Below are 27,629 nucleotides of genomic sequence, written 5' to 3' on the forward strand. Positions count from 1 at the left end.
AGGAACCAAACCCAGGTCCTTTGCAAGAATCTCTCCAGCCCCCAATAAACCTTTTTAAAAGAGTAGTCCAACCAGATTCACATGCAAAAGGGTGAAAAGAAAGATGGGGTAGATGAGGGAATGAAGAATGCCCCAGCAGGTTGAGGCCATAGTGCATATTCATTGAGTTTTAAATCTACACCAGCACTGACAGGGCGTGGATGCCATAGAATCTGCCCAGAGCCAAAGGCACTGTTCGCCGGAGGGGCGTGGCCTGTGGTGGCCCCGCCCCGTCGTGGGCCCCGCCCCCACCGCGCGCCTCCCGGCTCACCTGACCCGCCCGTCGCTCACGTGATCTGTCTCGGCGCCGCCATCTTGGAGCCACGGCTGAGGAGGGGCAAAGCGGGGGAAAAGAGAGGGAAAAGAGTCAGGAGCGAGGCGGGCGAGGACGAGGGCGAGGGCACGGCGGGGTCCCGGCCGGCCAAAGGAGGCTCGCAGAAGCAGCAGCCCGCCGCCCGACCGCAGGTACCGAGCCCCGGGCCGCCCCTCCGCTTGAGCGCCGCGGGCCATGTGCGGCCTCGCCGGTGACGCCCGCTTCCTCCTCGCCGGTGACGCCCGCGGCGCTGCCACGCATCGGAGCTCCAGGGCCTGTGTGCACTGTAGTCCCTCTGGCGGGCCTGCGGAGACCCGGGGCCCGCCGCGCGGCTCGGCTGGGGGTGGGAGGCTCGCAGCTCCTCAGGGTCGGCTGTGGCGGCTTTTGCTTCTGGAGACGTGGAATCGCTTAGGCCAGCCTGGATGGAGCTTAAGTTTCTTTAATCCCCGGCCCTTTGACCACTGCGTGGTGTAGGGAAAAAACCAATGCAAAAGAAAAATAGCAGTCCTGGCCTCCCACACTTACACATCCTCTGGGATAACTGTTGTTTCCAGAGATCGCTGAGACCCTTGGGGAAAGCGCTCACCTTTCCAGACCTGGGACATCCCGAGCGTTGGTTTGGAGTGCGAGGCCTGGGTGATTAATTAGGCCCAGGCAGCCCCCCAACCCCAGAGCGGCCTTTTTAGGTTCCCGCAGTAGACTGGAATTTGCTATCAGTCTACATCACCCAAGGCAATTACTGGATTTATCACCTTTTCCTGAGTTTGTAGTTTCCACTGTACTGAAATCTGATTCAGTGTATGGATTGCTTTATTGATTAAAAAGAGAAAGCCTGGCCCTTCGTTTCTTTACCACGGTAACTTGTTGGAAATTAACTTCGGAGGACGCCCTAGCAGTGTACTAATTTTACTTAACTCTAGTCGCTAAGTTACTTTCTACACGAACCGAATAAGCATACTTTTAAGCAGCCATAGGAAACGGTAGCAAAGAAATGGAGGACCAGGGCAGGAAACTGCGTTGAAAAATATATAGGTCAAGCCACGCTGTCATATCTTTTCATGCTACCATTCTGCCCACTGTGTTTGACTAATTTACATAATCATCCCTTAGGCTGTAATTTTGGTTAAAGTTAAAATACCAATATGTCATTTATTATTCCATATTGGTTAGAAAATTATGTCAGTAAAACCAGTAGTTTGCTGAGTAAATTACTTACAAGGTAGGGGGGGGAGAGACTTAAAATATACAATTGTTAGATGTTCCTAGACTCGTTTTAGCTTCCGCAAAATCCTCTACTTGTTAAGTAAATTATGTAAATTTGCCTCACATAATTACATTGCGTGAACAGCCTTCTGAAATTTCTTTTTAATGTTAAGTATTGGAAGTTTCTTCACCGCCAAAGTAAGTCATTATGTTTCACCAAGAAAGAGAAATATTTGATTCTGTTTGATTTCCTTCTTGGCCACAGCTGGATTGTGACGATTGATCCAGAAGACTGCATTAATTTCAGGAATTGATTGGAGAGACACTGTCTCTGCCACTAACAGCCATGTAACCTTCGGTAAGTCACTTACACCTCACTGAGTTACCTTATTTATAAACTGTGACACTGTTGTAACGACCCAAAGAATTCTGGGGCTCTAGTACAGGGAGATGTTTGCTGCTGCCTACCATATGGAGCTGTTTCTCTCCTCCATGTGGATGCTTTGTTCACCTTTAGGATGGAAATACTGGAGAAAGCATGGTTTTAGAATACCATTGGCATGGATTCCAGTTCTTAAACCAGATACTACCTCACGTCTACAAGCCTCAGGTGTGATACTTTGTACCTTTGTATCCAAAGAAGGGGCTAGGTACCAGGAGTTAGAGGAATGTTACAGGAAATGGAGAACAGCCCTACTCTGAGTTTGCATCTCTAGGACAGTGGTCCCCAGCAGTATGCTTGGCTTGGGTGTTTCATAAATTACACTGAAGCTCAATACTGCATGATGTTAGTTAGGCCTGTGTCTTAATCGTGGCCGCCGAGTCAGAATATTGTCTCAGGCTAGGTACCAGCTAAGAAACTACACTGTGAGACCCATTACTTATGTATTTATATTTTGGCTTTCTTTTAGTAGCTATTATTACATTGAGCTGAGAAGATTTTAAATAGATTATAGCTGACATTAGGAAGATCTGAAGTATAAGTAGCTTTTAGGTTACTTTTAGTAGACAGTTTGTAACTCCATGCTCTAACAGTCTATCCAGCTTTACCCTCACACTCAACACGAGAAGACTCTAAAGCAGTAACTTGCCGAGGGTCACACAGCTTAGAGCACGTCAGAGGAGGGAGGACCCTACCTTCTTGGGTTGAAACAAATGTCAAAGAGATACTAAAATTCTTGAGAATCTGAAAGAGTATGAAATTCATTGGCCATCATTTCTCTTGTTTTGCACTTGGAGTTTTTGTTTGTGTATTTGCCTAGTTGGAAAAAAAGAAATCCTTAGTCTGAAAGAGAATGCTGTTATATCATCTTGTTCTGTCTTCACATATACCCAGAAGATTACAGCCCTTTCTCCAAGCCCACATGAATTGTAATCATACTGCTATAACTAAAAGGAACTAATTAGATACACAAATACACCAAATAGCAAATTATAAGAAAATAAAGACAACTGAATTCGTTCACTTTTCTTGGGAAAGACACTAATTATAAGCTTTTTCCTGTGGATTACTATTGTCAAGGACAGATCTGATAGACTTGGTGGGAAAGACTGTAGAGCATTTCTGGTTTGGGAGAGTAGTTTGTTTACTGGGGCTGACTTGATCTTCTGATCTAATGGTGTAGCTAGTGATTCCAAACAAGAAAACTCCCACTTGACTTGGGTCTTAACCTTCCTCGGGTCCCTACCTCAGGGAGCATGCTCTTTCCTTCTTGTAAGAAGATGGTCGTGTTAGAGCAGGCTTCCTCATCTCAAACTTTCTTGTCACTCTTGCCCTATTATTAACAGTAGGGAAGCAACCAGCAACAAGCTCAAATCAAGATACCTTGGGAGGTTGTATTTACAAATATAATATGAATCCAGGTATTAGGTTCCTATAGGCAGGCCACAGGGATGGTGGAGTTAGTGGGAGTAGCAGCAAGAACAGGGCAGTACCAAAGCCAGAACCAGATTTGTAGAGAGCAGCTGTCTGGGAACCTTCTGTCAAGAAGCAAGCAATCCAGGGTGACCTAGAAGTAGGGAACCAGGACGTTGACTGTCCCTCTGGTCCTCATGGCTCTCCATTGGCAGTACCCAGCCAGAAGACCAGGGAGCATAGTGATAAAATCCCATAGAGAGGAGGGCACAGGGGATGATATCTGCCTAGCCCCTAGGTACTGGGGTCTTGTGGATATCCTGCCTCTTCAAGAAGCCTTGTGCCTGCTCTCTGCCTTTCAGTCTCTCAGGACTTGGCCATTGTGTACTTAGCCTTGATATTACATTACCATAGTATTGGAAAGCTGGCTCTTGGTCTTCCCTAGTTTCTCAGTGTGCTTGGCTTTATCCATCTGTGAGTAGCTAAGTGAGTGTAAAATGCTCCTGTCCTGCCTGGTTGCTTTGTGCATTGCATGTGATTATGATTTTGCTTTTTTCAGGGCGGGGTGGTGTTTTTATCTTTTGGTTGTTTTTGTTATGAAAAACTTTAGTAGGCACTTGCACAAGTAGAAAGAAGAGTATAATGAATAGGTAATCATCCCGTCCCCACCTTCACTGACAGAGTCGGTTGTTCTTACCCTATCTCATCTCCCCAGCCCCACCCTACTTCCATCCCCATGAGCATTTCTTTGAGCTGTTTATATCGCTCGCGCTCTCTCTCTCTCTCTCTCAGGTCCAAGGGTGGTCTTCAGATCCCTCGTGTTCCCTGCTGTGATAGAAGTCAATGGGGTTATATGCTGACTCTTTTTCTTTTCATCTCTCAGTCTAATGAGGTTGAGTTCACTTGACATATATAATGTACAAATAGATATTATATATCTACATATCTACATGTACCGTGTATATAATACATATGGATTGCGTGAATGAGCTAAGAAAAATACTGTGAAAAGTGAAGAGTTGGTTTTGGTGACCTCCTCTCCTGTGTACTTCTACTAGGGGATGTTTGTGACCTTTTATTTAACAGACTTTTCTTTTAATGAGTTTGTGCTTGCTTGTTGGTTTTGCCTGCAGACCTAAACTGTTTTTTTCAGGTGTTTCTTGATGCGTTTTATGTTGTCATATCGGTTTGATAGCTGCTTTACTGTACTTATCCCCAAATGTATGCAGCCTCTAAAATGAGATACTTACATAAACGTTCCAGGGAAATTGGAGCATCTGCCGCAAGTTGCCATTAGCTCTTAATGCCTGAGCACACACAGCTTTGAAAGTGAGTGTTGTGTCAAATTCTTTTGTATTAGTCTTTCTTGAGCTTAGATGAACTCCTCCTCCTCCTGATTTTACTTTCTAAGGAACACACTGAACTATCCATTGGGAGCAATTTGCACTGCTCTGTCTTCCTCCTATTGGATCATTAAGTAGACGAGAGAAATCAGGAGTCACCTTTGTAACACTGGGTGTGAGGTCTGTTGAGCAAACATTGACGGTTCTCTAGGTTATCAGTTAGCCTGTGTGGCTGTTACACGCATGGGAAGGAGACCTTGGCTTTACAGTGGTGTAGAGCTGTATCAGGCCAACAAACTGGAAACGTGTGTAGAATTTGTTACTTTTATTATGTAACTAATATACTTTAACAGTTGAATTGAATGACAACAAAAATCCTTCAGTTATGGCCCCATAGGGAAATCGTCATGCTTGTGAAGAGCCACAGCGCCGTTTGGCAAAAAAGCACTGGATTCTTGTTTTTTGGGGTGGTCTATGTGTTAACACTTGCCTAAGTGAGGTCAGAAGTCAGTGTCAGTGTCTTTCTCTCTTGATTTCCATTCTTTTCTCCTCCCCACCGCCAACCCCAAACAAGGTTTCTTCGTGTAACAGCTCTGGGGTTATAGGCATGTGCCACCATGCCCAGTGCCCAGCTTTGACATGGGTGCTGAGGATCCAAACTCAGGCCCTCATGCATGCAGCAAGCACTTTATCCACTGAGCCATCTCTTTCCAGTCCCTAAAACTGGAATCTTAAGACAGTGAGCTGTTTTTAAGAAGCCGCAGAAAGGGGTTTTTGTTTTTTCCTGAAGAACCACATTGTCTTTTATCAGTCTCTTCTGTAGCAGCTGGAAGTTTGGTATAGAAATCTTTTAGATTTTTTTAAGACTTGTTTTTGCTGAGGATAACAAAAGGACACAAATGTTCTGAGAGGTGTTTTCAGAGCCTGAGATGGCTGTGTTATGGCTCTGGAATATGCGCTCCATTAGGTGGCTGTTACAGGTGGCCCTAGAACAAGAAAAGCTGGTGTTAGTTTTTAAGATAAAACACTTGCATTTTTGTCTGACATGAACCTAGATAAAGAAAACTCAGGCTGCAAAGAGTGGTACTTAAGAAAGGAAAGGCCACACCGAGTGACCAGAAACTGAGAGGGGCAGGCCCAAAGTGCAGGTGGGGAGCGCTGTGGGAGTCTGCCTGATGGTTAGGTGTGATCCTGGTTGGAGGTGGAGCCTGCCTGATGGGTTAGGTGTGATCCTGGTTGGAGGTGGAGCCTGCTTGATGGGTTAGGTGTGATCCTGGTTGGAGGTGGAGCCTGTCTGATGGGTTAGGTGTGATCCTGGTTGGAGGTGGAGCCTGCCTGATGGGTTAGGTGTGATCCTGGTTGGAGGTGGAGCCTGCCTGATGGGTTAGGTGTGATCTTGGCTGAGAGCTAAAGGGCCCTCATGCAGGAGTCAGCCATGTGGGGAGAAGAGTGCAAAGCCTGTTACTGGAGTTTAAGAATGGTGCCTAGTTTTTGGTCTATAGCTTGTGGCGCTGAAAATCTTGTTGGCATTTATTGAATGTTGTGAATAAAGTTCCAGAATGTACCTAAAATGTGGAAAAACAAAACTTATTGCTGGAAAAGAGCCTAAACTTAAAAATGTTATCCAAGTCAACAAAATAATCTCACTTTAAGTCAAAGGAAATGTCTGAAGTGAGAGGGCTTCCAGGAAGTATGAAGACTATTCAGAGGCCTAGAGGGAGGGTGATTTCAGGGTATGTTGTGCTCAGAAAGTTCCGTGCCTTGCTGCATTATCCAAGCCTATCACAACCCCTCACTGACCTTTCTGGAGCTGAACCAGAACTGGAGTGGCAGCATTTTCCTTCTCTGACCACCTTCCCTATTGAGGAAGGAGAAACATGTCTGGGAATGAGGAACAGTTGACCACTGATGTGACCTCTAGAAAGCCACAGCATAGTTTGTGGTTTATCTGGTGGACCATAAATCAAAGCAAAGAAAAGGAGGAAGTGAATCATTGCTCTTATTTAGTTTCATTTGCATAGTACTTCCCAAAATTCAGTGTCGTGTATAGTAGATTAAAATGAATATATTTTCAGAATTTCAAAGATTTGAGCAGAGAAGTGTGATTTTTGTTATCTACAGTTAAAATTTGGCATAAGAAATCATTTATCCAGAGTTGTATCATAGCATGTTGGCTTCACAGACTGATGCTTCCCAGGAGCTTGAGGTGATTCCAAAGGCCCTGAGGATAGCTGTGGTTCTTGAAACAAGGAGTCTGGGTCTCTTTGGTTCTAGAATTTCAGGGGAGAGACAGGGCAGGTTGGAGATGCAGGATAAAGGTGTTAAAGTCATTCCCAAGGAACGCAAGGTCTCCTTCATCTGTCTCTAGGACAGTGGTTCTTAGCCTGTGGGTTGTGACCCCTTTGGCAAACCTCTGTCTCCAAAAATATTTACAAAAGGATTCCTAACAGTTAAGTAGCAACAAAAATCATTTTATGGTTGGGGATCACCACGCCACGAGGAACTATATTAAACAGTCACAGCATTGGGAAAATTAAGAACTTCTGCTCTAGGAGAGTGCATTTCAAAGTGGAATTCTGAGCTATTGAAGTCGGTATCAGGGACAATCAGGTGCATTGATGGGGACCTCCCAACTTAGAGGATAGTTAAACATTTCAACCACCAGAGTTGAATTTGTTCTTCTGCATTACATGCATGCGATTATCCCATAACCCATGCTCTCTCTCTGCTGTGCACCGTCCCTAGATATGGAAGAAAGAAACAGCATTGCCATGTTGGTGCCAGAGATTGGAGAACAGGAGGCTGTGTTAACTGCTGAAGGAGTCCTCAGTCCTGCCTCGGAAGTTGACGAACAAAGAAAAGCCAAAGCGGATCCATTGGTCCATGTCATCCAGAAGTTAAGCAAGATAGTAGGGCATGAAAAGTCACAAAAATGTCTTCTGATTGGGAAAAAGCGCCCACGTGCAAGTGTGATGCCACATTCTCTTGAAACCCTAGAGCACTGTGAGATTCCAGCTAAAGCAGCTGAGTCCCCTGCCGCTGAGATTAGGAAATCCGAGATGTCACAAGCAAATCCCACTCCAGACTGTCCTGCCTCAAATGATGGGATGGCTATGTCCTACCAGTGTAGCCTTTGTAAGTTTCTGTCATCGTCCTTCTCGGTGTTGAAAGAGCACATCAAGCAGCACGGGCAGCAGAACGATGTAATGCTAATGTGCTCAGAGTGCCACGTCACATCCAGAAGCCAGGAGGAGCTCGAAGCTCATGTGGTAAATGAACACGAAAATAGTGCCAGTAGCCACGCCCAGCTTAGCTCCTCCTGCCAGGGAGCCACAGAAAGAAAGAATGAGACCATGGTGGACATCCCAGTGAGCATGGGCAGTCCACAGACCCATGCTGTCCAAAGTGCAGCCGTGGCAGAGGTGGGCAGGAGGAAGTGGTATGCGTACGAGCAGTATGGCATGTACCGGTGCTTGTTCTGTAGCTACACCTGTGGCCAGCAGCGGATGCTGAAGACACACGCTTGGAAACATGCAGGGGAAGTTAACTGCTCCTACCCAATCTTTGAGAATGAAAATGAGCCCCTGGGCCTTCTTGCTTCTTCAGTGTCTGCTGCACCTGGTGGGGTTGATGCAGTCGTCATTGCTATTGGGGACAGTGAACTGAGCATCCACAATGGGCCATCTGTACAAGTACAGATTTGCAGCTCTGAGCCACTGTCCTCTTCATCTCCTTTAGAAGAGAGCACAGAGGAGGGAGTACACCTAAGCCAGTCAGTCACCCTGGACTCTAATGAGGAGGAAATGCTAGAGGTGATGTCTGACTCGGAGGAGAATCTGTTTGCTGATAGTTTGCTCTCATCAGCACAGAAAATCATTAGCAGCAGCCCAAACAAAAAAGGTCATGTGAATGTCATTGTGGAACGTTTGCCAAGTGCAGAAGAAACCCTCCCGCCAAAACATTTCCTCATGAATGCTGAGATGGAAGAAGGGAAGAGCCTTAGCCCTGCCAATGCCCAGACTGGGTGTGGAGGAGCAGGAGACATCTACCATGCTGACAAATGTACTGTTGATATTGGGGGGTTGATCATTGGCTGGAGCAGTGCAGAGAAGAAAGACAGTGAGCTAAGTAAGGGCCTGGCTGCTGATGAGAATGCCCCGCCAGGACGGAGAAGGACCAATTCTGAGTCTCTCAGGCTGCACTCCTTAGCTGCAGAAGCCCTTGTCACCATGCCGATAAGAGCTGCTGAACTAACGAGAGCCAGCCTTGGGCACTATGGGGACATAAACCTTTTAGATCCGGACACTGGACAAAGGCAGGTCAGTGGTCCATTGGCAGCATACTCAAAAAAAATCATGTCTCCTCTTAAGAACTCTTCAGATGGAGTGGCAAATTTTAACCAAAGCAGCTCCACTGTGGTAGCACTCCCAGAGGGAAGGCAGGAGTTGTCAGATGGGCAAGTTAAGACAGGCATCAGCATGTCCCTTCTTACTGTAATAGAAAAACTGAGAGAAAGGACAGACCAGAATGCATCAGATGACGACATTTTGAAAGAGTTGCAGGACAATGCCCAGTGTCAGCCCAACAGTGATGGGAGTTTGTTAGGGTCCAACGTGGTGGAATACATCCCGGATGCTGAGCGGCCCTACCGCTGCCGCCTGTGCCACTACTCAAGTGGCAACAGGGGCTACATCAAGCAGCACCTACGTGTCCATCGGCAGAGGCAGCCTTACCAGTGTCCTATCTGTGATCACATAGCTGAGGACAGCAAAGACTTGGAAAGCCACATGATCAACCACTGTAAAACCAGAGTCCACCAGTGTAAGCAGTGCAAAGAGTCTTTCCATTACAAGGTGAGCAGCAGTTGTGAGGGTGGGCAGGAACTTAGTAGATGTAGTCCAGCCACTTCATTTTGCATATCAGGAAAATGAGTTCCAGGGAGGTTTGGTAAGATGAATCTAAAAGCTGAGTCTCCACAGTTGCTATCCAGAACTTCTGGTTAGTCTGTAGCCTCAGCACCCGTTGCTTTCGTGTTTTCCCATGTGTGTATTTTAGGCGCTGGATTGTCACTTACAAAGGAATGTAGAGTAGGCTGACAGGCGCACGTTTGACATAACGGGCTAGATCAGCTGCCACACAACCAGCAAAAAGTCATGTGTGTCATTGCAGAAGGGAAGCAGGCAGTGAGACCTACTGGGAGGAGCAGCATCATAGAGATAAAGCCATACTTGATGGACAGTTGAGGAACTTGACTGGGGATCAGCCCAGAACCTCAGCTGCTAGGCAAGTGCTTGGCTGCAGAAGAACATCCCCAGCCCTTGGGTTTGTGAGTGTCCTGCTGAATGTCCCAGGCAGCACTTGAATTTGCAGTCTTTTTCAGGCTCCCTCCTGTGTGCTGAGATTACAGGGCTATCCCCCCACGCATGGCCATTGACCGGACTTCCGTGGGTGTTCAAGGCAGGTGTTTATCTTGTACTGAGCCAGCAGCCAGTGTAAAACGTTATTTACCTTCCCTAAAGGGTACCTGAGTGGGTCCTGGGTCATTATTGACTTAGATCTCCTTCAGTGTGGAGGTATTTTTACATAGCCTCCTGGTAACTGTAAAGTTTTCTTATTTTTTTTTAGAGCCAACTGAGAAACCATGAAAGAGAACAGCACTCTCTGCCCAACACCTTGTCAGTAGCTTCAAATGAGCCAAGAATTTCCCGTGATGCCGCTGATGGAAAGTGTATTCAGGAAGGTATCTGTGCATTTTCATTAGCGTCTCTTAACTGTACAGGATGATGGTTTTCATTAGGGCATTTTTGTAAATGCATGTAATGTGCTTTGGTCACATTCACACACACCCCATCGTCCTCACGTGTGCCTTGTTAAATGCGGGCTGCACTGAAGAGCTTATGAGGTGAAAATGGAAGAGTGTATATATTCTCCTCTGGTTCTATGCTGTGGGTGGGAATGAATCTTTCCTTTGTTCCTGCGGAATTTCTGAGAACTGACTAGAGTAAATTATATCTAGTTCTGGGTCAGAAGTACTAAATTTGCAAGGACTGCAGCTGGGCAAGTAGATGTTATGGTTAAAATTTGCAGGGGTCTGTAAGAACCAGGCTACAGCAGAGACCTTTAGAAGGTAATGGATCAGCAAGCCAGAGAAGCTGGAACACAGAAAGCAAGCCTCCGCCCCTTCTCCAGCACCAAATGACCTGCCGAGGCAAAGCTTTTGCAGATGGCAGCCCCCACCTCAAACTTTAACTGAGGGTTCCTGCTGTGATCTTACTCTTCTCCAAGTATGACTGCCAGACTTCATCTGCATTATTTAAACACACACAGAAACCTTTTATGTACTAGTTAGGTGCTAGTCGGCCGAGTATCTGGTAATAGGAATATTAGAATCAAAAGATTTAATTAGAGTTCCATGAAAAGGCGATGCCACATCCAGAGAATGAGGGATAGAGTGTAATAAGCTGTGCTTCCTGGCATTGGTTCACGCAAATTGATATGCTTTAAATGTCTTCAGTGTGGTACATAGTGTTTATGGGAAATAAAACATATTGGGGTGACTTTCCTTTCTAGATTTCCTAAGAATTAAAGTTAGAAACAACTGCAGAGTAAAATGTTTTACCATAATGTCTCATTAAATTATACCCCAGAAAGCATAACTGATTCCAGAATGTTTCTGAAGGAACTGATTTTGACACCACCGTAGCACCAGAATCCCCTTGTCAAACAGATGCCATCCCCGTAAAACCATCCCGAACAAAAGGAGTTTATGACATGGCATCTGCTTCCGAGGTGGATGGCTGAGCGAAAAGAGTTTTGTTTCCTTTCTACAGAATAGCCCTAAATGCCTCTTTTTATTTTAATTCATTATGTTTCCATATCCCTTCTAAAGGAGACATTAAGCATTAGACATGATTGGCACGTAAATCCTAATGAGGGAATAAAGTACATGTGACTCAGTAGCGCCACCTGCAGTTGACTCCAGTGCTGGGACTGTTTCCAGCAGCATCAGAAAAAAACAAGGGCTTAAAACTACCCAGTGTTTTTAGCAGATTCAGTGAAGACTTCAGCATGACCACTCAAATCATTGTTCGCACCTTACCCTGCTCTGTTTTTATCTGTGACTTACATGCTTGCTCCTGGGATTTAAGATTGTATGCCATGATAATCTTGTTGGTTTGGTTTGGTTTGAGGGTTTTGTTTTTCATTTGTTACTTATTTATTTTTGTGGTGCTGAGCAAGCACTCTTCAACCGAGCTTCACCCCAGGCCTTACCATGTTTTTAGTTTTAACCCCCACTTAGCTGCATTTGCTGTTCTGTCATAGTAGTGTAGCAGGCATAGCTGATCTCTTCCTGCATATTCTTCTCGATGGGTACGTGATTAATTCAGTATTGTTATGAGTCATGCTTTGTTAGAGTTCTCTTACTTATTCTGTAAGCTTATTAAACAAGGTGGGAGGAAGGTGCGTGACTGTCACCCCCAGGCTTTGCTGTTGTATATCACAGACTCCATTCAGCCTGCTTCCCGTAAAGAGACCTGATAGAACAGTACTGCAGATGCTTGATCAGGCAGAAGGCATGGCGTGCCTATCTTGAGCAGGGTCTCCTGCCAGGCGCTGGCAGTGCAGTGAAGGGCATCAGTGCCCTGGAAGAAGTCAGGACTGAACTAGTGGATACAACATCAGCAAACCCCCTGGCATGGCACTTCTAGCCTTCCAGGCAGTGTTTCTTTGTGAAGTTTAAATTGTCCTTTCTTAGAGACCTGTCATTTGTGCAGCCCTGTGTTTTAATACCAACACTGCAGAGACTGTGCCTAGACATGTGCAGAAAGAGTGCAAGGCTTATTCAAACCATTTGGTGAGGCCCACTGCTTCCCTCCCATTCTGTAGAAAAGATAAATGAGGCCTCAAGAGGTGTCATAATTTGCTCATTCTCAGACCAGTGGCAGAGCAGAAATTAGGCCCAAGTTGTTAAACTTTAAATCCAGTCTGGATTCTACTGGAAACATTTGCCTGAAGTAGCATGGACTCTCATTCTGTGCTATATTAGGCTTTTCCATCTGTCAGTTTTATTAGTTGTCATTGATCTGTAATATTTCTCACAAAAAAACCATTATCCAATGTTTCACACTTCATTTTTTTCAGGTCTTTTTTTAAAAAAAAAAACTATATTTGGAACAATGCCATTTATAATCAAGTCCAAGTTTTTAACCTACCAATTAAGAGCAATACTTAGATTGTAATTATGATTAGTGTATTAATGTTATAGATTTATACCAGGAAATTGGGACATTTTGTTCTGCCTGGCAGTAGTTATTAGCTAAAGAAAATTTCAATTTTAGAAAGCTTGAATTTAACTTAAGAATTTTCTGTGTTGAAATTGCAGCGTGGGTTTTCTTTTCTTCTGTGATTTTGCTTTGATACTGTGTGCACTCCTTCCCACCTAGGCTTGCTTCATGGCTTGCTTCCTGCCAAGAGCACACAGTTCTTCCCACTCTGCCTGATCCCTGAGCGTCCATGCTTACCTGCTGTCTGAAAATAACACAGTTATAATGAAGATGCCCTGGGCACCTGTAAACAAAGCACAGGCCGTCTTCAGGAAACAGTGCTTATGATGGAGTCCTACAGCTTATGTTGTCATGTGTGAACTACTCATTTGCAGAATGAGCTAGTAATAGGGCCTGTCTCTACTGGATCCAGGTTTGCTACACGTGAGGGAGCTGAGTATTTTCAGCCTTTGTCCCCAAAACCCGTCAGCCGACTAGGTGTGCCTGTACTGAATTGTGGAGCACTTCAGAGTTGGCAACTGCTTTTCCTCGTCAGTTTAATTGAAGGCTGACATTTAGCAGTAAACTGAACAAACCCACAGGGTAAAAACTTGAGACTTTTTGTAAATAGCTCACTATGTATGACTTTGGCCACACTTTAGTTTTACTTATGTGGCTCACTATTTTGCTGCATGTATGTATGGGTACTACATGAATACAGTGCCCATAGAGACCAAAAAAAAAAAAAGAAGCCCCTAGAACTCAGGTCATAGGTGAGTTAGAGACAGTTGTGAGCCACCATGTGGGTGCTTGGAACTAAGCCTGGGTCCCCTGCAAAACCAGCTAGTGCTTTTAATCACTGAGCCATCTCTCCAGCCTCTGGCCATACTTTATAATTGTACTATCTTAGGCTGTTGGCAAATAGATGTTTCTTTAAGACACGGTTACCGTTGCAAATTCACAGTGTATCTTGGTTAATTTAGCTGCTAGACAGTCAGCTTAGCAGCTGGAAGCAAGTTCATTCTGCTGTAGAACTTGGAACATGGTTACACAGAACCAGCCCAACCTGCCCATGTTTACAGGTCAGATGATGTTCATCTCATGCCTACTGATGGTCTGGGTGCAGGAGACTAGGGAGCTGCCTAACACATGTTAATTATACTGTAGGAGAGCCGTGATTAAAATGTTGGCACATGTATTAATTACTTGTTCATGATGGGGTGTATGTGCTGCTATGTGAGTCTTACCAAGTCATGCTCTAAACCTCTCTTCTTGAAGGGAACAAGTCTTCAACCCAGAAGCAGTATAGGTGTGATGTGTGCGATTACACAAGTACAACATATGTTGGTGTCAGAAACCACAGACGAATCCATAACTCAGATAAACCATATAGGTAAGTGTAATGACTCTAGAACTCTAATGCTTGTATTAAAATATAATTTTATTATAATGATGATGATGATAAATATTTTAGAAATAGTTTGGAATGTGTGGGACTAGTTGAAACATGTTAAAAACTTAGAAACGATTACATACTGGTTTCTTAAATCTCATTTTAGTTCATTAGGAAACGTTTATTGTGAGTCTTAGTACAGCAGATATTCTGGGGCAGTTGCAATACTGGAAGATATCCATGTCTACCATTTTTTAATGCTCTCATTTCACTTGAGTATGAATTATCTTAGCAGTTTCCAGTGTTTTAGAGCCTGTTACCATGATGTAAGATCAGATACTTGTCTATCCCAGCAAAAAGTCAAAAAGCATGAAGAAGGTAAAGGGCCTGGGAAAAAGTTGGTTTCTGAAAATTAAGCTACTGTGGTTTGAGCAGTGCCATTTGAGAAGTTTTGTCGTGTGTGCATTTAGAGAAAATAACATATTCTTGGCTAGACAGAATCAGCTGCTAAGCAGTGACCACTGTTCAATAAAGTTTACCTCCTGAAGGTAAAAGGCTACTTAGAATAAAGGTGTCCACCCATCCCAGAGCCACAGCAGGCACTCTCCACACGGCCAGGAGCATGAATGCCTAGCCCCTTGGCAAAACAGCTTTTCCCCAATTTAACTGTTTCTGGATTTTAGGTGTGATACTGATGAGTCTGAACAGGTTGCTGCATTAATTAATCTAAATCATGGTTTTAACTTTTTCTACTCCTGTCCCCTTTTCACCCGAGAAATTTTTACACAGCTCCAAGTATGTGGGTTTCTAAAATAGGTATACAAATCAGATATTTACTGATAATCACAAGAAAACTTATGTTAAATGTTACTCGGTATTTGTATATTTTACCATTTATTAAAGAGAGAAGCAATGTTAAGGAGATGTGTGTACTTATATATTTACATAAAGAATTATACCTTGGTTGAGCAATTGAAACTGAAGGACATAGGTCATCTTCAGCATTTTTCAGAGTTGATCAATATTTTGATTTTATAGTTATCAAAGCTGAGAACACCATTCCTCATAAATACCTGGTACAAAGTAGCAGAAGTATGTTTGGGGCCATTTCAGGAACTTCCAGAAATTCTGTCTTGCTCCCAAGCCAAAATTCATTGAAGATTTTTTTTTTTTTTTAGTGTAACTCAAGTCAGTATTTCAGGCAGTGATTTTTTAAAAGCAAACTTTGTAATGAAGCACAATCTAAAGATAGATGGCTTTGATAATTATACTGGAGCTGGGAGTATAGTCGGTTTGTAGAGTGTGCTTGCCTTGCAAGCATGAAGTCCTGTCATCAGTCCTAGTGTCCTATAACCTGGGTGTGGTGGCATGGACAGAGCGGTGGCACTTGGGAGTTAGAAGCAAGTGGATTGGAAGTTCAAGGTCATCCTCAGCTCCATGTGGAGTGTGGAGCCAGCGTGTGCTATATGAAACCATGTCTAAAAAAAAAAAAACAAAACGAAGTATTTGTTTCTGTATTTAAACTGTGTATGTCTATAAGGGCAGAAGCTTCTCAGCTAAAGTAAAAAGCACTGCAATTCAGAACATCACATAGTCTCATATCTCAGCTGAGGTGCGTCAGGCCACATCCATCGGCACTTCCTGACTTGACAGGCTACTCAGGGCAGGGTGTGCAGGTAGTGTGTTCAGAGCAAAGACTGCAGTGAAGCTGCATGACAGAGCACCGGTGAGTGCTGCCAGAAACAGCTCCGAGTCCTTACACGTTTGAACTAATGCTTGATTGCCGTGTATTCAGAAACCCTTTACTGCTGCCGTCTTGTTCATGACCCAGCTTAAGAGACTGAGAGCAAAAGGAACTGACACAGTTACCTCACACAACGTGGTTCTTGGGCTGGGGAGTTGGCTCAGTGATTGACACTGGCTCCTCTTCCAGAGGACCTAAGTTCAGCTCCTCACAGTCATCAGTGAGTTCTGAGAAATCCAAAGCCCTCTTTGAGCAGCACACACACACGTGGTGAACAGACATAACACCCATACACATTAAATAAAGATTTTTTTGGGGGGGGAGGGGTTTCGAGATGGGGTTTCTCTGTGTAGTTTTGGTGCCTGTCCTGGATCTCACTCTGTAGACCAGGCTGGCCTCGAACTCACAGAGATCTGCCTGGCTTTGCCTTCCAAGTGCTGTGATTAAAGGTGTGCACCACCACCACCCAGCAATAAAGAATTTTTAATGTGGTTCTAAAATGTAATGTGCTTGTGCTCTCATGCACTCTATGTGTGTGTGGGCACACACTTGAGAGTGTGCTGCATGCGTGCGAGAGTGTGTATGTACGAGTGTGTGTGTGAGTGCGCAAGTGTGCATGTGTGTGTTTCTTGTCTCAGGCCTGCAAGCATCTGCTGGTGTGGGAGCTCTGGGAGACACTCAGCTTTGCCTTAATGCCTACCTCTATTTTCAAGGCAAAGGATTTTTACCAAAACATGACGGCCATTCATTATTGCTAGTCACTTAAGTGCTGTGCATTCTCAGTGAGGGGTCTACAGGATTGAACATGTGGGAACACCTAGAAGAGCCTGGTAGAGACAGGGCTTTTCTGATATCAGAAAGCTTTCCCTTTAAATCTCAGTACCTTTATTCTTGAATGTAATAGGAGGTATACCAAATACACATGATTCGGGCAGGATATGTCTCAGGTCTAGAATTAGATCATACATTCACTCATTGGGAAATCTGTTGCAAATGTTGTGTCCCAGGTAACAGAAGAGGCATCTTTAACATCACAGAGTTTGTAGATAAACTTACTGTCTGAAACGAAGGTTCCAGGCCCTGATCCACAGGACTAGGCAGGACCTAAAATTCCCTGAGTAACAGCATGATGAAACAAGAATTATTGTATATTACACATCTCAGCCAAAATGGGAACACTCAAAAAAGACTGTACAAAAGTACCCTCGGTGTGCATATAAGGTGTATATGAAACATAGGTGGGTTTGCTTAGATTTGAATCTCATTATACATACATTAATACTCCAAAATGCAGAGTCTGAGCCACTTCTCTGACTCTGGAGGTTTCAGCTGAGTAGATTAGGCTCATGATATCTTCTGTTGGCATGCCCTGTCCTCCTGCATGGGTTTATGTACTCAGATACTCTGCCAGGACTTCATTTCTATTGGTATAGGTCTGCGACTCACTGAGCTGGGAAGCACAACCTTCTTGGTATCTGGTTTCACCCGAAGACCACAGCAGTCCTTTCTAATTACTTTATAACCAATCTGGTTCCTTTTTATTGCCTGGTAAACTTAATGGTCAGTGTTTGGACTTGTCCTCACAGTTCACCTTACATGCGTTTCTGATTATCACTTTATTTTCTCTCTTAAGAAAAATGTGGAAAATTCTCATAGAGCAAGAATGCCTTTTTGTACAGATAGCTGGTCTTTGTCCAAATGCACAGGCAGTTCCTTGTGTGTTTGAGCACCTCTGGTGTTAAGGCTTTTGGTTTTCTCTCTTGTGGTTCCAGTCAGCCCAGCCTGTCTGTGTGATTTGGCAGATACTCTGTCATGTGTGAGCTCTCTGCCTGTGCCAGCATTTGTCCTGGTCTTCAGTCTGACCCTTGCAACTTAACAGGGTTTGAGTCTAAAGTCTGAGCCCCCTGCCTAACATATAGTAGATGCTCAGTAAAGGCTCACTCATAGTTTCTGATATGCCTCAGTTTTGCTCATTTATAAAATGGTTCTGGTTTGCTACAATTTTCATTGAAATATAAATGCATGTTAGTATTACTATGCCTTTTTAAAGAACTGGCCATATATATATATATATATATATATATATATATATATATATATATATATATGCTAAATTATATACTGCCCTGTCCAAAAATATTGGTAGAGTTTCCTATAAACATTAGTTTGATCGAATCAAGAACCTTACAAGGTCAAAACACTGAGTTTGATTGTTAAGTTCCCTCCCTCTCTCGCTCCCTCCCTCCTTTCTGTCTGTCTTTCTTTGTGATGTGTATGGGTGTTTTGCCTACATGTACGTCTGTGTACCATATGCATTCACTGCCCATGGAGGCCAGAATAGTTAGTCAGATCCCCTGGGGCTGGAATTAGAAAAGGTTTGAGCTGCCACCTGGGTGTTGGGAGTTGAGTTCAGGCCCAGTGGGAGAGCAGCCAGTGCTTTTAACTGTGATCCATCTCTCTAGCCCCTTTGGTTCAGTTTTTTGTCTCTCTGTCCCCACCCCTTCTCTCTCTTCCCTCCCTTCTTCCTCTCTACCCTTCTCCACTCTTCTTCTAAAGGTCTGAAATCAACTTGCTGATTAAAGTTAGCATACACCCTGAAAATTACATCCCAAATTCACACTTGATAAATAATCACAAACCGTCTCCAGCTTTTGACAGCACAGCCTTCTTGGCCTTTCTGTCATTAAGTACCTCACCCCTTTCTCACAGGCACCATCTTGACTGGTAGCATCAGAAATTAGTTTTGTGTGTTTTGAACTTAATAGAAATAGAACCATATGGTGCGTGGACGTTTATGCCTTTTACTCATTATTGTGTGTGTGAATGATAATAAATTTCATTTCTATATTATGTTCTGTTATAAGACCATAATATATAGTTGGGGGTGTAGCTCAGAGGCAGGGTGCTTGCCTATGTGCACAAAACCCTGAATTGATACCTGGAGCTACCAGAAACAATTATTTACTCGTTCTGTTATTGATAGACATTTGGATTGCCACTAGATTTTCTTCCTTGTTATGAATAATTCTTAAACATTCCTTCACGTGTTTGGGGTGCACATAGGAAACAAGCCCATTTCTGGTCACTTGATACATGGCAGTAGGGTTTCTGGACCTAAGGTGGAGGCAGTGTGTTTAGCATGGACAGTGTCAGCAGCTGAGGGGAGTGGTAATGTGAACTCCTGCCCTCCTTAGTGCTGTGTGTTGTCATGAGGTGTGGTAGGTGCACTGGTCCCTCGGGTAGCTGCTGCCCACTACTATACTGGTTTGTTTCCCTATCCTTGCTGGTGTGCAGGAGTTCATCTTTATTCTGCACAGAAGTCCTTTGCTTGGGCACTGCTGATACCCTGTCCTGTACAGTGGCTTCCCTGATATCTGATGTACAGAAATTTCTAGTTTTCCTATGGTCAGATTTGTTCATTTGTATCTGAGACTCTTAATGTATTTAACTCTGAGAGTGGCTCTGATTTTTCTCAGGAATCTAGGGGGTAACGCTATAGAAGTAAAAATATAACATAATAACCAGCATAAATAAATAAACCTTAAAAACAATGGGAAGGGGAAAAAAAACAAACCACCAAAACCTTGCAGGTTTCTGGCAGTGAAAATAACAGAGTGGCCTGTGGGCAGTGTTAGCAGTGAGGAGAACACTGTGTTAGAGAACACTGAGCTGGGCCATGTGCTAAATGGGTGCTCCTGTATCTAGAGTTATCTTCTGTTGTCTGTCATAGGCAGGTGAACATGCTGAGATACATGAAGTACAGCTTGAATCCTTGTTCCTAAAGACCTGCCTGCCTGTGCTATGCCCTGGAGGCAGCATGCCAGGCCACTCCACAGCAGTCGTATGAGATAGCAGGCATTCCCTATGCTCAGGGACTCTGAGTCGGGAATGTGGAAAGGGCACATTCCACATGACAGGTCTGGAGCCTCTGCAGGGAAGATTTAAAGCCAGAGGGGAGCAGATGGCTGGAGGGTCATCTGTCAAAGGCTCCCTAACCAGTCTGTGGCTAGTGCTGTGTTGGCTGCACCTCAGCTGGAACACGTCCACAGGTGCCCAAGTCTGCAGATCGCGTCCCTTACTTATGTCAAATGACATAGTATTTCCACATAGCCTATGCGCATGCTCCTGTGTGTGTCAATCAACTCTAGATTCTGTCTAATACAGTGTCAGTGCTGGCTGAGCAAGTATTGTTGAGGGGACAACAGAGGTAGAACATGTGCAGATTTAGTGCAGATGGAGTTGTTGTGGAGGGCTGACCACATTGTTTTTTATGACTTGAAAGCCCCGTTCCATCACCACCACCACAGTTAAAATTGTATGTGCTTTAATCTGTAGATGTAGACTCATAAATCAGTGCTGTTAACCTAGGGGAGAGCTTACGTTTTAGAGGCATGGGTTGGTTTTAAAGAACACTGTTTACCCAATAATTTAATCTGAACAGTGGTGTGGGTGATGGGGCTTTGAAGCTGAAAGAAATTGTTCCCATAGTGACTGGAGCCTTTAAAAGCATCTCAGGCTTATTGCGTAATTTAAATCACCACTTTTCTAGGTCTTTTTCTTTTCTTTTTTGTTTTCTTTTGTTTTATTTTTTGAGACAGGGTTTATCTGTACAGCCTTCCTTGGCTATCCTAGAACTCAACAGAGATCCACCTGCCTCTGCCTCCTGGGTGCTGGGATTAAAGGCCTGCGCCACCACCTCCCTGCTAGGTCTTACTTCTTAAAGCATAGAAAATGAGGGCTGGAGAGTTGGATCAGCAGTGAAGAGCATTGGCTGCTCTTAGAGAGGACCTAGGTTCATCCCCAGCACATACTTGGTGGCTCACTGCTGTTAGGGGATCATGTGCCTTCTTCTAACTTCTGTGGACACCATGCACTGCTGCACTCATGAACATAAAACAATAAAATAAATAAATCGAAGAAAAAGAAAGCAAACCAAGCTTGGGGGTGTGTTCCTTTAATCCAGCACTCAGGAGACAGAAGCAGGCCAATCTCTGAGTTCAAAAACAGTCTAGTCTATATAATGAATTCCACAACAACCAGAGCTACACAGAAAGATGCTACCTAAAAAGTAACAACAGCAAAGGCATAGAAAATGAATTGTATGTAGTAATGCAAACTTGGTTGCAATATTTCTATTGAGATGTTTAGCATGTTAAAAACATATTCAGCCTCCCTAATATATCATAAGATATTCAGCTTCTCCTAGCTTCCATCTGGCTCTCTCACAGCAATTGTTTAGTTAACTTTGGAGGCTAACCAAGGAAAGGCCCAGGCCAGGGAAGTAGTTGTTTCAACCAGCACTTGCCTGCAGCTGTGTTAACTGCCTTACAATGATGAAGTAGTGATGCAAAGCCTGTAGAGTAATTCTGACCTATTGTTAGTCAAGATATGAGAAGCCCTAAGTCTCCTCATTGGCTTTCTTTTGATGACAGTGTTGGTGTTCTGTGCAGTTATGGACGGGGTGTTCTGATCATCATAGAAAGTGTAGCAGTGGCTTACTCACGGGTTGTCAAGACTGGCCAGCAGTTGACTATTAGACTGCTTGTCTTCTCATGTCACAGGGATGGTTTTGCCTTGACAGATATGCATAGTGGAAGTGCTCATGGCTCTGTCACAGTATCAACAGGCAGCTCCACTAAAGAAACAGTAGATTGGTGGCAGCTGAAGTCAGGGCAGATGTGCCCAGGCTGCTATTGTCTGGGTGCTTCCACCCTGTGCCCAGGGGATGTTCTCCTAGATGGAGGCAGACTGTTGCTGCCCTCTTAGTGTGGTGAGTAGATGTGCTCTATTAGTCTGTTTTAAAACACACATTGTCCTTTCTCCCTTCTCTGGGAACTTGATGGATTTGGATCAGATTGAAATAGGGTCAGCTCTTCACAGTCTGACTCAGCAGAGCATGTGACCATGGAAGGTACTTGTTGGTGAAGAAGGTGAGCACAGTGAAGTAGTCGGGGTGGTGCTGTGCCATGATTGTAGTCACTACTTTCTTAGTTGCTGAAATGAAACACCTGGTGGAACCAACTTAGGGAGAGGCTCTGTCTGGCTGTCATTTGGTGGTGGGGTGGCATGGTAGAATCCATGGTGATAGGAGCAGCTTCTGACCACAAAGGCAGGCACAGGAGTTGGCTTGCTCATACCTCTGGACCAGGAAGCAGAGAGCTTGCCAGAACTTGGGCCAGGTTGGAACCCTTGAGCCCCACCCCTGTGGCCCTACTCCTGCTGTACACAGCAGTGCTGTCAGTAGGGGCAGCTCATACTTCAGACATACAGTGGGCAAAGCCTAATGACCTGAGTGTGAGCCCCAGAACCCACATAGTGGAAGGAGAGAACCAACTCCACAGGTTGTTCTTTGCACCTGTGCCATGGGATGCACATACCTGCTTGCATATTCATATTCTCTCCCCCCATCCCTCCCCCTCTCTGTCTGTCTCTCTCTCAATAAACAAACAAGTAAGTAAGTAAATGTGAAGAATAAAGCATAACAGTGATTCATTCTCAGTTTACAATTTATTATGAGTGTGAGTGTGAAGTATGTATATGGGAACAAGAATGTCGGCAAGGACAATTTTGTGAAGCTGACTTTTTCCTTCCAACTTTATGTGGGTTCCAGGGGTTTGAAACCAGGTTACCAGGCTTGTGCAGCAAGCACCTTGACCCACTGAGCCATCTTGCCAGCTCACTTTTTAAGCTATGGGAAATGTAGAGATTCAGCTAAGGAAACACATTCTAAGAAGGATGTGTGAATGGCATTCAGATCTCCTTCCTGAAGCTGAGGTCCCCTCTGATCAAGTGGGCATTGTTTCCTGTTGAACCTCCTCAGTGTGTCCCCATTGTCTTCACAGGGACTCCCGTCATTGTATCCACTGTTGTTAGTGTCCTTGTTGTAGGTCAGGAAAGGGTTCCTGGAATCCTGGCTTCATTAGGAAGCAGAACAGCTTACAGATGTGTCTGCTCAGTAGAGAGGGGTGGAGAACTTTGTAAAGAGATTGAGAAAGCAGGGGGTGCTCTCAGCTGAGCAAGTGGAGTGCTCTGTGTGAGTCACCAAAGAGCGTTTCTGCTTATGAGATTTCACAGAAAGGTTTTTTTTTTAATCTTTATTTGTTGTTGTTCTGTTTGTTTGTTTTGTTTCTTCAAGACAGGGTTTCTCTGTGTAGCCCTGGATGTCCTGGAATTCACTCTGTAGACCAGGCTAGGCTCGAACTCACAGAGATCCACCTGCCTCTCCCTCTCGAGTGCTGGGATTAAAGGCATGCACCACCATGCCTCTTCCCCCAAAACTCTTTCAATGTGTTTGTCCTTCACAGACCTCCAAAAGTTATTTGGACATTTATATTTAAAATAACGTGATTCCCTCCCTACATAAGTATCTATTAATTTAAAAAGCATCTATGTCATCATTCCTGGTTTATCCCTGACACTATAAATGCTGAAAGTGCTTTCAGAGTGCTATGCCCCAGGCTGGAGCGATACCTCAGTGGGTAAGAGCACTGACTGCTCTCCCAGAGGACCCAAGTTGATTCCCATCACCACAGAATTGTCTGTAACTCCAGTTCCAGAAAGTGTGAGACTCTCTTCTGACCTCCACAGGCATCAAGTACACACATGACGCACAGACATATATACAGGCAAAACACCCATGCATATAAAATAAGTAAATCATTTAAAAAATTTTATTTTAAGTACTATGCTCCACACTTCAGGAAAGGTGAGGGATGCCAAGAAGACGGGGCCCACACACAGTCTCAGGGGTCCTGTGTCTTAGGTGTAGAGGTGGAGTTTTCCCTTTTTTTCTTCTCATGAATTACAGGAGGAAATAGACTCCCCAAAAGAATGGTGGGGGACATGTTTGATTTTTTTACGAATTTTTTATTTAGGTATCTATTATGGTACTTGACATAACAGAGAACAAAACAGCTCGACAGTGCTGGTGGAGTAACTTCCCTAGGGTCGAATGTCCCACCCATTGAAATACATGATTTTAGTGAGAAAACACTCAGAACAGATTATTGTAGCTCTGGGTACAGGTTAACGTCCACCTTAGAAGTTTTACATCTGCAGTTTCTTTCAAAGAAATTCCGAACTGCAAGAGTAAAAATCAAGCAGGCACCTCGTAAGCTGAATAAGCTACACACCATCCATGTGGATGAATGTCAGAGGCAGCAAAAGCCCAAGGAGTGGGCCACAGAGTGATGCATCAGATAGGATGGAGGGGTGCATGGGTATAAAACCAAGAAGTAAAGCAAGTGATAGAATAAAAACATCGGAAAATTGATGTCTCTTTTGGGGAAGACAGGCTTGAGATCTGGGAGACAAGGCTCCCTCCCAGGGTGTGGTGGTGTTATTCTTCAGCAGGGATTACCTGCTGTTTTTATCATTTTGTGAATTGCATTCATACTTTCCCATGATGAGTTTCAAAATAAAACATTTCTTTAGCTGAATATGAAAATTAAACAAATTTTGCAGGAGGATGGGTAGTTAAGAAGTAGAGTTCGGGGCCAGCGAGACGACTCAGTGGGTAAAGGCACTTGCAGCCAAGCCCAATGACCTGAGTTCAGTTCCTGGAACCCATAGGGAAGGGGAGAGGACTGGCTCCTGGAAGCTGTTGTCTGGCCTACAGTCTTGAACACAGATCACACAATAAGAGAGTGCAATTTAAAACAAAAACAAGAATTAAATGTTTCTGTTTAGTAGCTATTTCTTACCATTTGGAATGAATAGTTTATAGATACACATGAGTTTTGTAATCAGCCTTTCTGGTTTTCTCTTAAATTACTCTGTTACGTTAAGATCATGTTAAACTTCTAAATTGATTTAGAAAATATTAACAGTTTTACATGATAGGCTTTTCCATTGGTTCAAGTCACACTCTGCACATAAGTCATGTTTTAAACTTATCTTCGTATGTATAATTATGAGAATCTTTTCTTTTTCTTTCTTTGGGTTTTTTGGCTTTTGTTTTGTTTTGTTTTTCTGTATGGGGTCTTACTGTGTAACCTTAAACTTACAGTTCTCCTGCCTCAGCCTCCCGAGTTGCTGGGTTTATAGGCTTGCATTACTATGTGTATATATTTGTACATATATACACTTAAGGGAGGAAAGAGCTAACTCCCAAAAGTTGTCTTCTGACTTCCACACAAGCAAGCACACACTCATACATAAAACAAATAAAATACATTTTACAAGGAATATTTTTAAATGTACTAAAAACCTTTCTTGCTGGTTTTCCTTTTTATGGACCAATGTTGACATTGGTTTGTGAGGAATAAATACAGTTTTTGGTTGGTTGGTGGTGTTCCTCTATCATGTTCCAGTATGTAAAAATAAACCAGTTTGTTTCTGTGTTCTGGTGGGAAAGCAGTAGTTGTAAGCTACATCCTTTTTGCTGTTCACAGCCATAGTGAACACTGTGAACATGTGCTAGAGAGCCTGTAGGGAAAATCCCAGGATGCTGTGTGCAAATGCTCTTCATTTTGTTCACCCTTACATACAACTGGTGCATTTCCATCTCTCCACATCATGGAGACTCTTCTGCACTACGTCATAAGCACACTGTCTTTTATCTCATATGACTCTGCTGGATTTCTTGGATTATTAGTGAGCTTCAGCTTCCTTTCAGGTTTCTAGTTTTTGGAAGTTCTGTTAAGAATTGCCTAGTCATGGGGCTGGAGAGAAGGCTCAGGGGTTATGAGCACTAGCTGCTCTTCCAGAGGACCCAGGTTCAGCTCCCAGTACCACATGGCAGCTCACAACCACCTATAACTCCAGTTCCAGGAGCTCCATTACCCCCTTCTTCCCTGTGAGGACACTACATGCATATAGTGCACAGATGTACATGCAGACATAACATCCATGTACATAAAAGTTTTGTTGGGGAAAAGAGTTGCCTTAGCCTTGTCAGGTGTGGTGACATATGTTGTGATCCTAAATTCAGGCTGAAGCAGGAGGCTAATTTCAAAGGCAGCCCAGACTACACAGGGAGAATATATTAGGTTTTTATTGCTGGCAAGTGGGCTAGTGTTTCTCAAGGTCAGTGGTCCTTAGGATATGTAATGAAAAAGTGCCACTTGCTGTCTTAAAAGTAAGTTGGAATCGGTTAGGATAAGAGTTAACTGTTTGCCAGCCCTTTCTCATGGGTATGGGGAAGAGTTGAGAGCTTTGTTAGGCTTGTGATTGAGCACATTTATAGCGTCCAAAAAGATCATACTTGTACAATATAAGCTGGAAATTATACACTTAGGTGTTTTCCTACAAAATAAAAACTCTTATTCCCCAGAAAACATGCATACAGATGCTTTATTAATAGTAGCAAAAGCTAGAAGCAAGCTAGTGAGATTTCTCAATCAGTAGAGTGCTCCTGAGCAAGCATGGTGATCTGCATCACAGGTCCAGAACTCACAGAAGGAAGACCTGAAAAGACATGGTAGTGCTTGTTAATTCCAGTGCTGGGCGGGCGCAGAGACTGCTGGCTTCCTGGGGCTAGTAGCTGGCCAGTAGCCCAGCATGCTTGGTGAGTTCCAGACCAGTTAGAGACCCTGTCTCTGAAAACAGGGTGGGTTGGTGGTTGCCAGGAGTCAAGGTGAATAGGCAGAGCACAGAGGACTGTGAGGACAGTGGAGCTCCTCAGCAAGACACTGCAATAGGATGCACAAAGCTGTGTGTTTCTAATTCTAAGCAGAATTAGACAAACTGTGAGCACAACTTAAACTGCGGAGTTGTAACAGATCACACTAATGCAAGATACTCAGATTTACTTACAACAGAATTTGGGGCTGGAAAGATGGGTCAGCATTTAAAAGCACTGGTTGCGCTTCCAGAGGACCAGGGTTCTATTCCCAGCACCCATGTGGTAGCTCACTTATTTGTGGAAGGCACTTTACTGACTGAACCATCTCTCCAACTCAGCTTTCTCTCTAGATGTATTTATTTTATGTGACCCACATGTATGCAGTGCCCATGAAGGTCAGAAATGGGCATTGGGTCCCCTGGAGCTGGTGTTAACAATGGTTGGGAGCCACCATGTGGGTGCTGGGAATCCATTCTGGATCCTCCACAAGAGCAGCCAGAGCTCCTAACTGCTGAGCATCTCTCCAGCCCCAGGTCCACATTTCACTTTCTTGATAAACAGTGAAATAAATCATTAGACCTGTGGGTGAAGAATTTAGAACAAAAATTTTGTGCTTTACTATGTTAGAAATCTTTCCACATCATGTGTTTTCACTAAAGTAAAATGCGATGTTTATTTAGATTCCTAGAAAACCTCATATTATAAAACATCTCTTTCCCTTGTTTTTGTTTCTTGTTGTTTATACTTCTTTCTAGTACCCTGTGAAGTCTGTGTGTGCCTTAGGACCAGTGAAAATTTAAGTTCTGTGAATGGTGGTTCAACTGAGAACACTTAGGGGGTTACAGTTAAAACCATTGTGAGTTTTTAAAATGTGCTTTTAATGTTTTTTATTCAAATAGCATAACATCACT

The 27,629-nt window shown here is 43.9% G+C and overlaps 1 protein-coding gene and 1 long non-coding RNA gene across 3 annotated transcripts in view; one reads left to right on the forward strand and one right to left on the reverse strand.

Moving 5' to 3' along the window:
* Positions 1 to 420, reverse strand: part of LOC128095684 (uncharacterized) — a 45,888-nt gene extending 45,468 nt beyond the window's left edge. Inside the window, exon 1 of the long non-coding RNA XR_008213299.1 lies at positions 311 to 420. This is a non-coding gene — a long non-coding RNA (uncharacterized LOC128095684). The remainder of the gene's footprint in view (positions 1 to 310) is intronic.
* The window catches only part of Znf507 (zinc finger protein 507), a 31,949-nt gene continuing 4,693 nt past the window's right edge, over positions 374 to 27,629 (forward strand). Inside the window, exons 1-5 of one of the 2 annotated variants that reach the window (XM_052714881.1) lie at positions 374 to 504; positions 1,821 to 1,913; positions 7,499 to 9,606; positions 10,379 to 10,493; positions 14,296 to 14,410. In XM_052714881.1, coding sequence (XP_052570841.1) covers positions 7,501 to 9,606; positions 10,379 to 10,493; positions 14,296 to 14,410 — 2,336 coding nt within the window. In that variant the 5' untranslated portion in view covers positions 374 to 504; positions 1,821 to 1,913; positions 7,499 to 7,500. The remainder of the gene's footprint in view (positions 505 to 1,820; positions 1,914 to 7,498; positions 9,607 to 10,378; positions 10,494 to 14,295; positions 14,411 to 27,629) is intronic. The other variant, XM_052714882.1, reaches the window with a different exon arrangement.

This window comes from Peromyscus californicus, unplaced genomic scaffold, assembly GCF_007827085.1.
Source record: "Peromyscus californicus insignis strain IS unplaced genomic scaffold, ASM782708v3 Scaffold_4__1_contigs__length_199733344, whole genome shotgun sequence".
Classification (NCBI taxonomy): domain Eukaryota; kingdom Metazoa; phylum Chordata; class Mammalia; order Rodentia; family Cricetidae; genus Peromyscus; species Peromyscus californicus.